The sequence below is a fragment of the Podospora bellae-mahoneyi genome, chromosome 6, assembly GCF_035222275.1.
Source record: "Podospora bellae-mahoneyi strain CBS 112042 chromosome 6, whole genome shotgun sequence".
In the NCBI taxonomy this organism is placed as follows: domain Eukaryota; kingdom Fungi; phylum Ascomycota; class Sordariomycetes; order Sordariales; family Podosporaceae; genus Podospora; species Podospora bellae-mahoneyi.
In genome coordinates, this window is record NC_085885.1 from 1,918,181 (window position 1) to 1,931,580 (window position 13,400).

General features: G+C 52.6%; 5 protein-coding genes across 5 annotated transcripts; 1 reads left to right on the top strand and 4 right to left on the bottom strand.

Annotated features, from left to right (window-relative positions):
• Positions 1-1,843: 1,843 nt before the first annotated feature.
• PPH1 (Serine/threonine-protein phosphatase PP2A catalytic subunit) lies at positions 1,844-3,848 on the bottom strand (the record flags this gene model as incomplete). Its single annotated transcript, XM_062880649.1, has 6 exons — positions 3,179-3,848; positions 2,927-2,968; positions 2,739-2,844; positions 2,121-2,654; positions 1,986-2,058; positions 1,844-1,931 (listed from the first exon to the last, which is right to left on the bottom strand). The coding sequence occupies exons 1-6, from the start codon at positions 3,332-3,334 to the stop codon at positions 1,844-1,846; spliced, it is 999 nt and encodes a 332-aa protein (XP_062729505.1). The 5' UTR covers positions 3,335-3,848.
• Positions 3,849-3,937: 89 nt separating this feature from the next.
• Positions 3,938-6,534, bottom strand: EXO84 (exocyst complex component exo84). The gene is made up of 3 exons (XM_062880648.1): positions 6,111-6,534; positions 4,539-6,043; positions 3,938-4,482 (listed from the first exon to the last, which is right to left on the bottom strand). The coding sequence occupies exons 1-3, from the start codon at positions 6,303-6,305 to the stop codon at positions 4,128-4,130; spliced, it is 2,055 nt and encodes a 684-aa protein (XP_062729506.1). The 5' UTR covers positions 6,306-6,534; the 3' UTR covers positions 3,938-4,127.
• On the top strand, positions 5,983-8,047 carry TOM20 (mitochondrial import receptor subunit tom20). Its single transcript, XM_062880647.1, has 3 exons — positions 5,983-6,976; positions 7,060-7,406; positions 7,464-8,047. Exons 1-3 carry the CDS (start codon positions 6,913-6,915, stop codon positions 7,608-7,610), a joined length of 558 nt encoding a protein of 185 aa, XP_062729507.1. The 5' UTR covers positions 5,983-6,912; the 3' UTR covers positions 7,611-8,047.
• Positions 8,048-8,872: 825 nt separating this feature from the next.
• Positions 8,873-11,508, bottom strand: YPO7 (Fe-S oxidoreductase; the record flags this gene model as incomplete). Its single annotated transcript, XM_062880646.1, has 2 exons — positions 11,260-11,508; positions 8,873-11,172 (listed from the first exon to the last, which is right to left on the bottom strand). The coding sequence occupies exons 1-2, from the start codon at positions 11,318-11,320 to the stop codon at positions 8,873-8,875; spliced, it is 2,361 nt and encodes a 786-aa protein (XP_062729508.1). The 5' UTR covers positions 11,321-11,508.
• A 169-nt stretch (positions 11,509-11,677) lies between these two features.
• QC761_601890 (uncharacterized protein) lies at positions 11,678-13,377 on the bottom strand. The gene is made up of 4 exons (XM_062880645.1): positions 12,633-13,377; positions 12,467-12,563; positions 12,371-12,406; positions 11,678-12,121 (listed from the first exon to the last, which is right to left on the bottom strand). The coding sequence occupies exons 1-4, from the start codon at positions 12,968-12,970 to the stop codon at positions 11,768-11,770; spliced, it is 825 nt and encodes a 274-aa protein (XP_062729509.1). The 5' UTR covers positions 12,971-13,377; the 3' UTR covers positions 11,678-11,767.
• Positions 13,378-13,400: the final 23 nt, after the last annotated feature.

Here is a 13,400-nt window from a genome sequence, read left to right on the forward strand (position 1 = left end):
TTCAACTCACCGGGCGCCCACGCCTCGATCTCTGACCCGAGATGCAGATTGCGTTCGTCCCCGCCTCAAAACAGAGGGTGAAGGAACCAACACGTCAACCTCTTCTTCTCCTGCACGCCCGAACCACAAAACCTTCAGCACGAAAAGAAATTAAAGGAGCGAACAATGCAGCTAGAAAACTCAACAACAAAAACCTGTAACCGAGCAGCGGGAAACTAGAGGGCTGGGGACACTGTCAAGGTATAAGAAGCAGGCCGTAGCGGCGATCGGCGGCGCTTCTTTGCTTGTTTGTTGACATCCATCGTTGCTCTCCCCGTCGGATGCTACTATCCCGGCGGTTGCGTTCAAAAATGCTCTGGGTTCAGACTTGTTTAGCGGGTCAGGTTTACCCAGGGACCTTTATTGAGAGATAGACCTCCTTCAGTGTTCAGACACTCATTGTAGACGAACCGACCGCTCGGTTTCATGTTAGCCGGTCTTAGCTCTCCCAGAAACAGAAAGGCTTGCCCTAATCATGGTTAGCAATCCGTCCAGAAGAGCTCATTTTGTTTTGCTGAAAAGAGTATTGAGGGAACAAGAGGAAGCTTGCCAACGGTGGTGTTGACGAGGCGTGACGATACCGTGTCTTCATACCAGTATCTCGGGCTCCCAATTAGCACGACCGATCTCGAGTTAGGCCTCGCGCGGTCCTCTGCTCGCATAACGGTCTGGTGTTGTGGTATGATTTGACTTCGGACGGATCGAACCCGAGGCTGCAGACGGCATGAGAAAGCCTCGGCCAGCGAGAAGCTGCGGCTGGCTTCGGTGTTGTTCATCAGCTACATCGCTCGTTGCCCAGAGTAACCGGACCGCCGGGTTTGAAAAGACCGCGCGCTGTCCTGCTGGAAATGGAAGTCAAGGTTGCGACTTTGGCCAAGATGAGGATGACGAGCAACTCCTTCCCAAGTTCATATTTCGCTGAAAACCTTGATCTGTACCTTCCGTGTCATCCAGCACGCCTTCCATACCTATCAAAGATCCTCTTCCCCTTCGCCCTCTTCCTCCACAAACCCTCAATGCGGATGTTCTCATGGTGATTTCCCTAGGACTCTGTCAAATTTCCATCAGCCAATCCGTTATCACAAAGACCCCTGGATATGGTGTTGATGCTTGAACTGCTGTTATTCAAGCCCATGTGCATGTCCTGGAGGCCTTCAGCAATATCGCCGGGTTATTTCAAATTAGCAGTACTCATCCTATATCTTTGATCCAACACGAGAGAGATTTTTGCCTGTTTATCGCCCTGTAATAACTTCCGTCAGTTGGGTTATCAGCTTTGTTTCATTCTGAAATAAACATACCATATACGCCTAGCCCCATTCTCTTTTCGAGATTCCTCGTCTTCCTTTCCACACAAACATCTTTCATCACTTTTCACTGCAAAAGCCAAAGTCCCAAGGTCGAGAAAAAAATGCCCATTCACCTGGCCAGCCTAGTCTAATCCCGTTCTTCTAAGTGCTGCAAACGAGATGTGAAGATGGGATGCACCTATTCAAGTCACTTCGCTACCGAGGCCACCGGATGTGAAACTGAAACAGGTGCCTGTTTTTCCTTGTGCTCAAGAGGCAAGTCGGACCATCTTGCAGTTGATACATTGGGCATTGTAGTCTGTCAGCCGCCTCCAAGTGATCCTCGCTTTTCGCTCTCCGACCTCGACGGGTATTCTGACAAGTGAACCATGGAATTGTATCAATAGACGCTTTGCCTCCCTTATTAGTATGCAATCACCGCAGAGGGAACTGCGATGCTCCAAGTCTAGGTCAGCTGATCAAAGGAAGTAATCCGGAGTCCCTGCGTGTCGTCATTAGCATGGTTCAAGATTGAGGTCAAAGGGTTCCTTACGGCGAGAGACCATAGGCTCACCGGCCCGAGGGCAGGGATCAAATTGCAAGCTGTGAAGTGTTAGTGTTGCTCTCCACTCAAACTTGCTCTGCAAGAGCACATACAATGTGTATTTCAAGTGTTCGTCAATCTCCATTATCGCAGCTTGGTTACCGCATCTGTAGCAGTAATTGGGCGCTGTGGCATATTAGTAACCTGTCATTCCCCAACAAACCGAGAGCAACCCAAACAAAACCTACCAGAGAAGATTGTGACAACATTTCGGTCTTGTGACCAGTTGTAACCTTCCATCACAAGCTGATGCGCGCGGGCAATCAGCGTCAAGCCGTTGTTGTGGTTGAAAGCCTCCGAGATATCCTGGCCGAACGTATACCCGGCGCCACGGGGGGAAATACCCCAGCCGCAGCGGTCATCAGGGTCCGACCAAAGGAGATCGCACATCGGGCCCTCATGAGGCACTTCTTGAATCCGATCGAGAGCTTTGATGTTATCGAGGGTATCGATACTAGGCGAAAGACCGCCGTGCAGACAGAAGATCTGGTTGTCGATGAGGGCGGTGAGGGGGAGATAATCGAAGAGATCGGTAAAGTACTTCCAGACATTAGCATTACCGTACTTGCGAAGGCACTCGTCGTAGAAGCCGTAGACCTGGGTGATCTGGCGCGACTCGTGGTTGCCTCGGAGGATGGTAATTCGTTTGGGGTATCTAATCTTGAGCGCGACGAGGAGGGTGACCGTCTCGACCGAGTAGTAACCTCTGTCGACATAGTCTCCTGTAGACAACCAGATGGGTTAGAATCCCGACTGTCATGGTCACCTGCCGAGGCATTGCGAAGCGAGGGTCGAGGGTGCCATACCCATGAAGAGATAATTGGTATCGGGATTGGGACCGCCAATCTTGAACAACTCCATAAGATCGTGAAACTGGCCGTGGATGTCACCGCACACCGTGACTGGGCATTTCTATCCATCCAAACAAAACATAAGCCTTGAACGCTACAGATGTGATGGCGGGAAACTTTAGGTGTAGATCGGATATACATACGACAGGTTGTACGTTGGATTCTCCCTGGAGAACCTCACGTGCCTAAAACCGTCAGACCGTCAGCGACTATTTCATCGTCATTGTGTTGTGTGGCCATCAAGGTGTATCGACATGTGCACGCGACCACAGGCTCCTTTGGCAGATGGTGGTAGGTTGCAAGGTCGGTAGCCAAGGCGGGGAGGGGCCATGGTCGGCGCGCGACGATAGAAAGGGGGAGGGGGCAGCAGAGGTAGAGAAAACAATCCAACGGACCTTCTCGCACAATCTGTGCACATCCGACTCGGTCAGCTGCTTGCAGGCCATCAGGCTCTCGATCCAACCATCCAGAGTAGGGATGGTGGTTTCCTGAACCTGGACAGGTGGCAGGTCGGTGGGAGCGCGCCCGACATCCTCCATGGTCGTATCCATTATGACGATTGCTCTGTAACTCTAGAAGACGGTGTCGATGGTGGTGGGTGTGCTCGACAACAGAATGGTGATGATGCTAATTGCAGTGCGGGAATACTGGGAGTGCTGGGAATGCTGGGGGCAGTGTGGTTCGCGAGAGAGAACTGGAAGTAGCAACGCAATGACGTTAGGTTGCGAGTCCACAGGCGCGGCGCGGCTTGCTCTCCTCTCTGCTGGGCTCAAAATTGGGCAGGTGGTGGTGGGTAGGTGGGAGAGAGCTGGTGGCAAGTCGCAGTTGAGGCTTCTCCAACAAAGAATCAATTGGCACGCAGCTCGGGGGTCGGCCAAAAACACGTCGCTTACACCGTTAATAACAACACAGTGTGGGGGAGAACGATACAGAGGGTATATCAGCGGGCAATCGTGAAGTTGTTCCGCGCAAAGGAGAGAGGTGCTGTGCTGTGGAAATTGCGGAGAGGGCGCTTGTCAGCTCTGGGCTGCCACCAGCTGCAAGGCCCAACGCGGGTTGGAGGTGGGATGTTGGGTGAGCATTCCTGGACTTGCCCCGCCTCCTTATTCCCAGCAAGGCGGTGAGTCGTCTAGCCAATCACAGTGCATTATTCATTGCTTGACAGGCAGCTCTCTCAGCCTTGTATATATTGCCCTGATTGTATGTTTGTGTATCTTTCTGGTTCCAAACCCATTTTATCTCACAATAATAAGTCTACATTATTTTTCGTTACCACTATAACCACACCAAAAGCCCCCCAACACACCTCAGGAGATAAACAAATCCCCCATACACCTATTAGGCTCAAGACAAGCCCAAGCCAACCGGCCCGTTAGAGCCGCTCTCGGCCCCGGTCTTGACATTCTGTCCGACTAGATTGCGAAAGTCCAGGCCAACCTCAGACAGCATGTCGGAATGTTCCTTGGCTCGATCCATGCATTGAACCCACACCTCGTCGCCTTCTTCGGTACTGCTGAGCTGCCGAGCAAGGATTCCGTTGAAGGCATCCACTTCCTCCTTGGCCCATTTGACACATGCGCTCATCATGGGAGGCGGGAAACACGCCTGGAAACAGCTGACGGTGTTTCGTATGATGGTGAAATAAACAAATGAGATCTCCCAGATGTACAGATGCAAGTCGCCCTTGAAGATGCATTGTCTGTGTCATGGTTAGCTGCGTAATCCAAACATTTCTCTCCATTAAAATCGACTTACCTAGATCGCTTTTGGATAATGTCACTGCGGGCCTCCAGATACGCCTCTCTGGCACGGTCTTCAAAATCGAGGCGCGTTAACCAAGAAACATTCTGCTTGGTCTTCCGCTGGTGGTGATGCGTGGAAGTGAGCTCACGGGCAATCAAGGCCGCCAGCTTGGCACACCTCTCCTCAACTTTGAAGGTGATAAAGTCATGCGCAATGGCGTTCTTACGTAGACCCAACGCTAAGCTCTTCAACTTTTCGATGCGGGCGACTGCCAGTTCAATCTGCTGGAGAGCGATATTGATATCTAGCTCATCCATCTCGCTCTCGACCCAGCGAAGGTTCTGCTGCTTCCCATCGACCTCAATGAGCATATCCTTGATATCGGACAACGTCTCGAGCAGCTCAGTCTTTTGCAAGAGACCAGGATCGCGCGACGCAAAATAGTTGATGGTCTCCTTGGCCTTGTTGGTGGCTTCTCTTTCAGACTGGAGGTTCCTGCGCAATTCCTCCACAGTCTTGCGAATGTTGAGAATCAGCGTTCCCTTTTCAGGATCTTCCGGTTTCTCTGTCCGGTAAATAAAAGACTCGTTTCCTCCACCGCCGCGAACCATGATGGCATCGGCCAACTTGTTCCTACCAGCTGACGAATCGCCTGTCCCAGCCATATCCACCACCTCCACGTCCAACAAATGCGAGCACCGGTCAGCCACCAGCTTCGTCATTGGACCCCTCCCATCAGCCCCCCCAGGTCCATCCGTTTTCCGCTTCTTGCGAGACGCGATTAGGAGGTGGTCGTTCAGGAGGAATATTTGCATAGACCGTCTAGACTTGTAGGTCGCATTATCGAGCTCTACCCACGGACCTGCATTTTGAACAACATGACGACCAGGGATGTTCGGTAGAAATTTCTGAGAGCCTTCTACGTTCTTGTAGAGCGCTTGCATCTGCGCGCTCCAGAGTGCCGTTCGATCAGCGACAGAGCTGCGCTTGTCCCGCTTGCTGAGCCCTGAAGGTATCTCATTGTTGAAGCTAACGGGTTCGGTACTATTGGAAGCCGAGCGAAGTGCTGTGGTGTTGGTCTTTAACTCCGACATCAGGTTCTTGAGAGTGCGCATCTCGCCCTTGAGCTTCTCGGCCTCCTTGCTGATTTTGATGAACTGTGTGCGGTTCTGGTAGACATTTTGTTGCAAGTCAATCGAGGCGCGGCTCTTTAGCTGGCGCAAAGCAATCTCATACTCGCGAATCTCGTCCTCGGTGGCTTCACTAAGGATCTCGGCGACATAGTTCTCGGCAACAAGGTTCGCATCTCGAAGAGCCCTGACATCGACTTCGGGTGTAGCTCCTACCTTTCGACCGCTCTCACCTCCTCTAGACGGCGGGGGCCGGCGGTCTTGAGCCTGGGCTTGAACATACTGGTCGAGGTTGCTGAGAGCTGGCATCGGGTTGGCGGTTGGATCGAAATCGGTGGGGAGCTGGTTGAAGCGGGTCGAGTATCTCCGTTTTACAAGATCAGACGTCTTTTTTCCAAGCAGGCTGTCAGTCAGGGAGCACAGAAATGTAGTACCAAAGCGGCTGCGAACTCACCTTTCCACTGCTCTGCGGCGGGGGTCGGGGCCGCGCAGGCGGGGCCTCTTCCGCGATGGACCGGGACCCGGACCTCTGAGAGCTCGCATCATTTTGCTGCAAGATTGGCCCGGAGATCTTGATGGGGGCTGCCTTGTTCTTCCTCTTTCCGCCGCTTCGCAGCGATATCTTGAGCCTATCCCGATCTTCAGACATGGTGGGCGATTGGCACAACAACAAGGGATAAAAGTACAAGCCAAAGCCAGAAGCCAGAGGGATAAACCGGAGGCAAAGTTAATAGAGAAACGACGCTGTTCTGCTCAACAGAAACACGAGCTTGTGACAAGACAACAAGCGTCAACCTCCTTGGCTACAGGCGCGCAGGCTGTTGTTGATGGCTTCAAATTCACAAGGCCGACTCCCTCCAACCACAAGCGACGTTCCCCTGCGTTTCAACCAGTGGAGCTAGATGATGCAGCCGCTTGGACCGTGCGCTTTACATACCTACGCTAGCGTCATCGCCCCGCCTGGACTCTCTGGCCCGGGTCCCGTGGACAGAGCTTGGCAGTGAACCTGGATCTCGGCCGGCAAACGGAATGAAAAATTACCAGCGGCACACTGCGAACCTTCAGCAGACTGCAGCTCAGCTCCCACCTCCCACTTCCCACCACCCATCCAGCCATCCATTTCAAGCTACCATCTAACCCGATCTCTCCCCGCCTTGATCTCGGTTTCCAGTTGCGCCCCTCGGCCAGAACCTCGCCAGCTCACTATTTATCAACCCGCCTCTACCCCTCACCACAAATAATAAGCCTCTGTTACAATGGAGTCTTCAGCGACAAGACCTGCCGTCATTGCTGTGGCCGCGGTTGCTACTGGTCTCTTGGGTGTGTTCCAGCCCGTCCCAACTTCCCACATCCCATCCCTCCCTGCACCAGGCCGCAAAAAAAGCTAACTGCCCTCCTCACAGCCTACGCCGTCTACTTCGACTACCGTCGCCGCAGCAGCGCCGAGTTCAGGAGGGAATTGCGCCGCAACGACCGCCGCCAGGCTCGCAGCGCGAAGGAGCAGGCCCTCATCGATGCCGAGGCCCAGAAGCAAGCCATCTACCTCGCCGTAGACGAAGCCAAGGCCGAGGGCTTCCCCGACAACTCGGAGGAGAAGGAGGCCTACTTCCTCGAGCAGGTTCAGATCGGTGAGACCCTCGCCGCCGACCCCTCCAAGGCTCTCGAGGCCGCCCTCGGCTTCTACAAAGCTCTCAAGGTCTACCCCACCCCTGGTGACCTGATCAACATCTACGACAAGACTGTCTCCAAGGTAAGAATGCTCGCTTTCCAGTCCAACTCTTGACTGTCGTACTGACCCTCGCATTAGCCAATCCTCGATATCCTCGCCGAAATGATCGCCTACGACGGTGCGCTCAAGATTGGCACCAACTACACCGGTCCCCCCGGCGTCGACATGGCCGCCCTGATGCGCGAGATGGAGGAGATGGGCGTCAACCCAGCGGACATGGATTAAACCACTTTTCTCCGACAACAAAACCAACACGATCTGGAAACGACGATAATGAGCCCAAAAATGGACAAGATGACGACGGCTGGACTAGGATATGGGAGAGCACCTGTCGCGTCGGGAAGGGAAAGCAAAAAGTCAACCAGGAGAGAAACGGGAGGACCTCGGCACACCGCGATCGAGACAACGGAACTGTCATTTTACGGGCGCGCAAGCAAGAAACACAGTCAACATAACACTCTACTCGGTGAAAACGGCAATCTCTCTCTGCTCTGATTTTGTTCTTTTCCCATCCAGGCACAGGGGCGGGAGACGGATTCGATTTATCCCTTCTTTTTTTTTTTGGTTTAAAAAGGAGAGGGGAGTGTATAAAAGACGCTTGTATATATAGACAAAATATCATGGGATGATGATGATGGGTAAGGTAGTGCGGGGCCGGGAGGCAGGGGGGGAAGGGAAGAGGGGCAAACTTGGTTTCATCAATGGGGGGTGTGGGAAACTGGGGGTTGGGGCGGCAAACCAAAAGAAAAAAGGGAAAGGGGTTTGCTGGGGCGGGAGGGTTTCTGCTTATGATCGGTTCTGTAATGAGATAAACACCACCACACAACACCCAGTGATTAAAGTTAAAAAAATAAAAAATTTAGAAAATTGTTGGGGGGAGGGTTGTGTGTGGTACTGTGACACAGGATGGGAGCATGTGATGCTGTCCCGCGGTTGGTATGTTGGAGATGAGGGGAAGCTGCTTGGGTTTTGTGCTGGTTTATGCCCCTGAGATGAAGAGAGCGGGAGAATGTGAAGCCTCTGGACAAAAGAAGCATGGTGCATTTGATTTAGAAGAGACAAGTCTTCTAACACTGTTCATTTGGTTTTCCGCTCGTGTGGGTTTAAAGCAACAAACTCAAGGCGGGTTCTATCGCACACAGCATGAAGAGACTGTTCAACCAAAACTAATGTTTGCAAACAATCAGCAATCTTGCCATATTCACAAAATCGCTTTCAACAGAGGGAGACATAGGTATGGTCAAAAAGAATCCGAAGAATGCAAATCACCTCCTTTCACCCTTTGCGATCTTCGCTACGTAGGTAAGTAGGTAGGTAGTCCGTTCACTCACCCAACACATCACCAACAAAGAAACCTCAAGTACCAAGTGTATTGTATCACATATGTATCATGAAAATGTCCCACTTTTCCATTTTAGTAGTCCATTCTCTACATAATCCCCAAAACGCCTTTTGAATCCCACACTCCATGTCTTCCCTATAAACCCCTATGAAACTTCCACCGGCCTCCCCTTCCTATCAACCCTCTGATCCCTCGGATCAAACCCTCCCCTCCCCCACGTGGCCCACTCCGGCGTCTCAGGCCCCATATACTCCTCCGGCGTAAACTCCCCATCCGGCCCCCTCTCCTCCAGCAGCTCAAAAAACCTCTCGTAATCAATCCTAGTATACCACTTCCCCTCCTTGTGAAACCTGTCACTCGCCAGCAAGATGCAGCAACTGTGCGCATGCTCCGCCGCAATCCCATAATTCAGCCCCCTCTTCTTCAGCGCCTTTTCTAGCGCCACCACAAAGTCACACACCTCGTTGTAGAAGGGCACATTTTGCATCGTCAGACCTGCCGAGGACGAGGTGGATGTTCCGCAGTAGGTGACACCCTTGATTTCGACAAAGCAAGGGAGTCCCTTCTGGACTAGGTCAGCGTAGCCTTCCACTTCGTCTTCGAGGTTAAAGTCCTTGACGAGGGTGAGGCGGAATACCGTCCGTTGTTGGAAGCGGCGTTCGCGGAGGATGTCGAGGCAGCGGTTGAATCGCTCCCAGAAGTCGCGGTGGAGGGGTCTGTCGATGCGGCGGAGGGATTCCTTGTTTGAGGCGTCAATGCTGACATACAACTGGGTGACGTGTTGGAGGGCGGCGAGTTGATCGGGGTGCTGGGCGTTGCACACAAGGAAGGAGGAGATGCGCTCCTTGTGGAGCATACTGAGGAACTCGTTGATGTGAGGGTAGAAGATGGGCTCGCCGACTAGTGACAAGGCGCAATGGCGGATGCGCATGGCCTCAGCGAAGCGCTCTGCTCGTACTCCAGGGACGCCGCGCATCATTTTGATCTTCTTGTAGTGATTCTCCTTCACACCGTTGAAGATGAGATCTGGGGGATCCACGACCCAGCGCCAGTTGGTGCCGACGGGATTTGTGCCGTGGCGCCAGCAGAAGACGCACTTGTTGGAGCAGGAGAGCGATGGTGTGGTTTCCATGCACTGGTGAGAGTTGATGCCGTAGAAGGAATACTTGTAGCAGGAGCCACGGCCGCGCAGGGCAGACTTTGTCCAGCGGCAGATCTTGACACCCGAGTGAGAGCCGACGATGGCGTAGCCTTGCTTCGTTAAGGAGTTATATGTGGGTGAACCCGTCGGTACCATTTCCTTGATGACGGCCGGGGCAGCAGCCTTCCTTTTTGGCTTGCCTTCGGTTGTGAAATCGACCGCGATCGGCCCAGGCGACTTCTTCCCAGTATTGCCGCTCGCCGCCATAATCTGCCCAAGATCCTCCAGATCTCCCAAATCCCCCGAGCTCTTGGACTTTCCATTTTGCTCAGCGCCGTCATCATACACCTCTCCATCATCATCAAGTTCCTCATCATCACTCTCAATCGGATCACCAGAACCAGGAACACCCTCCCCTAGCCCACCATTCTGCTCAATCTGACCCAACACATCTACCAACCCACTCTTCCACTCCGCCAATCTCTCCTTCCCGTCCCTCTTCCAATCACCCATCCCCAGCGGATACGCCCTCTTCCTCCCACTCAACTTCGCCATCCACTTATCCACCTCCTTCGCCTGGAAACAATACCCCTCCTCCTCGGTCGGCCACCCCTCCCTATCCCCAAACCCAAACACCGAATACCCCAATATCGGCGCCAACGGCGAAGTATCAATCCGGAAGTCGTGGTGTGTTTCCTGAAGGTGCTCCAAGAAGGTATCGTTGATACTATCAATATTAAAACTCGGCAGCAGGATCAAATAAAAGTAATCCACCTTCTCCTCCCCCTCGGTCTTTGGCGGACTGATGAAATACTCATCATAGTCCACCTCCGAGAGATCCAACACCTGCGGCGGCAAGAATGTCGTTTGCTCCCCTTTTGCCTTTGTCAAAGCCTCCTCAAACGCCCCCGCGAACTGCTTCGCGATCTTCTCGGTGCTCCCCGTCAAACAAGAGAAAAAGACCAAAACTTGAATCTTCCTCGCTTCTCCCCCTTCCTTCTTCACCCGTTTACTCGTATCACCCTTTATCCTCCTCGGCCCGGCGCTCTTCTTCTTTACTCCCTCTTTCTTCTCATCATCACCCGACGAACCCTCCGAGCCGGAAACTTTCTTCACCACCACCTTGTCAAGTTTCTCTGTTGTCGTCGTCGCCGTTTTCTTCTCGTCCGTATTCAACGCCCTAGGCAAAGCCACCAATTTCTGTTGCTCTGATTGCGCGTCGTTCAACCGGAGGTAAAATCTCAAAAAAGTAAGGATAAACGCCGTCGAAAGCAAAATAGGGATGCGGTGTTCGTGCCAGAGATCTATAGCATCTACAATATGAGGGGAACACAACATATTAGCCCACCATACAAAGCGAATGGGACCTAGGGTGGGGGAACAAAACTCACAGTCCATCACCCTGCCCATGATGGCGGGGCTGAACCCTTCCCAGTCATTGGGGAAGACCATTGCCGGCGGCTTTGATTGATTTGCTGCTGCCCCAGCGCGATGTTGTACCACGTTCCCTTCTCGAGATGTATATGCAGGTCGGGTGTGAAAAGCTCCTACTCTGCTGCTACGACACAAAAGGGCGGTTGTCGCAAGCGAAAAAAAAAAGATTTGAATTGGGGTTGTCTGGATTGATTCTCGCCCGCCTCCCTGCACGCCAAAAACTGGTGCCCCGCACTAAACGTCGGATTAAGCTTCCTTTCCCTTATCGTTAGGCCCCTGTAAGCAGAAAGCCCCGCTAATAACCGCTGGGCGCCGGTTGACGGTGTGGTGATCCAATGGGAGTTGGAGTGCTGAGCATCTCAAGACAACATCAGGTTGAGACAATCCAGAGTTCTGTATACATATAAAATCTACATGTTTTGTATCTCTTCGCCAGAATGGGTATCACATCAACCAACACCCCCTTCACCTCTCTTCCTCCACAACTAAATCCTGTAACACATCCTCATCCTCCTCCTCATCATCCTCACTCTTCCTCCTCCTCCCCTCAACCCCATCATCCTGCGTCGCCAGTGACATCCTATCCACACTTACACCATCACTCATCACTGCTTCCTTGACCCCCTCATCCTTGCTCCCAATAATGACATTCCCCGCCACAAGCATCGCAGCCCCCATCCACCACAATGGCGGGAGCGCCTCAGAGAAAATGGCAAGGCCGAGGATGGCGGTGATGAAGAAGTTGCAGGAGGTGTTCATGATTGAGACTTGAGTCGTAGAGTTACCCTTTGAGAGGGCTTTTGTAAAGAGGGTCCACATCTAGGCAAGAGTTAGTGCGACTTGAAAGTGAGGGTGTTGCAAGTGGGAGGGGGGTGAGGGGTGGGGGTTGGTGAAGAGGCACAATTGGTATTATTCGCAGCCTCGTAGGGCTGGACCACTCAGCTGAGGTGGTGGATGCATGGATTTGCACGCCATTGACGCAATCTGCAAGGGGACGAGAAGAGGGGAGGGGGGGGGGGTATGCAAGCATCAGGCCATTTGGAACACATAAGTGAAAACGGTACTTACGATGCCGTTGAAGACGAGATTGAGGGAGAAGAAGGACTGTTGAAGATGTCAGATACATAGCTACATGGCTTGATTCATAAAATGGAGTGAACTTACACCTCTCACACCAACCTCAACAATTCCCTCAGCCTTCTCCAGGCCAACAAGGCGCGCAATCCACATCGACAGTGTAGTCGTCAACTCAGTCGTAGTCCTGCAGAGATTAACATCGTCATCAGTTTGAGCCCCAGACACACACTCGACATGACAAAGAATCACTCACAACTTGGCAAAAACACCATTAAAAGCAGCACAAGCCCCGCTAGCAAGCGCATAAACAATCCACTCGTTCCTCTTCGTCCAGCTCACCGTCGATGATGGCACACCACCCCCATCAACGGCTGTACCCTCCGGAAGGAGCGGACGCTCCTCATCTGATAGCCGGCTCATACCACGCTTGTCCTTCTCATCCTCTGCAACCGTTGGCTGATTTGGCGGGGCTCTCTTTTTGAGAGATGTTACTTTCGTATCCGATGAAGAAGTCACAGCCGAGGAGGTGGTTGTTGTATTATCCAACCCAGAAGCAAGCCTGCGCTGCGCCTGTTGTCTTGTCATTGGCATTGTTTGAGTCGTCGTGGTGTGGGGACAGACGCGGGCCGCGCTGAACAAGGAAGGCCGACTGGCTGGCTTTAAAGAGCAATTGATCCCCGTCCGTTATCGAATGGGGGTAGCGGATGGCCCGGAACAAAAAGGCCTGCGGTTTGGGGACGCACAGAAGTCCTCGGTTCCTGTTTTGTGCCGTTTCCAAGGATGTGGGATGGAGGTCTTGGCTGAGGTTCGTTGTTCACGAAAACGGTGTCCCACTGTTGGTTTTGGAAGTGGTTGTCTAAGTTCGAGTCATGCAAATCCGAGACTTGGAAGCGGTGATAGGTGAGATGATAATTGCTTGATAAGTTCTCAATTGCACTTCTGAGATGCTGTCCTCACGAAGAAAGTTTAAGATGAGTGTGTTTCTTGTTGGATTGATGTCAACTCTGGCCCCTGTAGTGGT

Coding starts and splice junctions, on each gene's coding strand:
- TOM20 (XM_062880647.1), top strand. CDS start 6,913: ATGGAGTCTTCAGCGACAAGACCTGCCGTCATTGCTGTGGCCGCGGTT. Junction 6,977..7,059: donor GGTTGCTACTGGTCTCTTGG/GTGTGTTCCAGC, acceptor CCCTCCTCACAG/CCTACGCCGTCTACTTCGAC. Junction 7,407..7,463: donor ACGACAAGACTGTCTCCAAG/GTAAGAATGCTC, acceptor CCCTCGCATTAG/CCAATCCTCGATATCCTCGC.
- EXO84 (XM_062880648.1), bottom strand. CDS start 6,305: ATGTCTGAAGATCGGGATAGGCTCAAGATATCGCTGCGAAGCGGCGGA. Junction 6,044..6,110: donor CGCCGCAGAGCAGTGGAAAG/GTGAGTTCGCAG, acceptor CTTGGAAAAAAG/ACGTCTGATCTTGTAAAACG. Junction 4,483..4,538: donor ATTATCCAAAAGCGATCTAG/GTAAGTCGATTT, acceptor ACCATGACACAG/ACAATGCATCTTCAAGGGCG.
- QC761_601890 (XM_062880645.1), bottom strand. CDS start 12,970: ATGCCAATGACAAGACAACAGGCGCAGCGCAGGCTTGCTTCTGGGTTG. Junction 12,564..12,632: donor AATGGTGTTTTTGCCAAGTT/GTGAGTGATTCT, acceptor TAATCTCTGCAG/GACTACGACTGAGTTGACGA. Junction 12,407..12,466: donor TTGAGGTTGGTGTGAGAGGT/GTAAGTTCACTC, acceptor CATCTTCAACAG/TCCTTCTTCTCCCTCAATCT.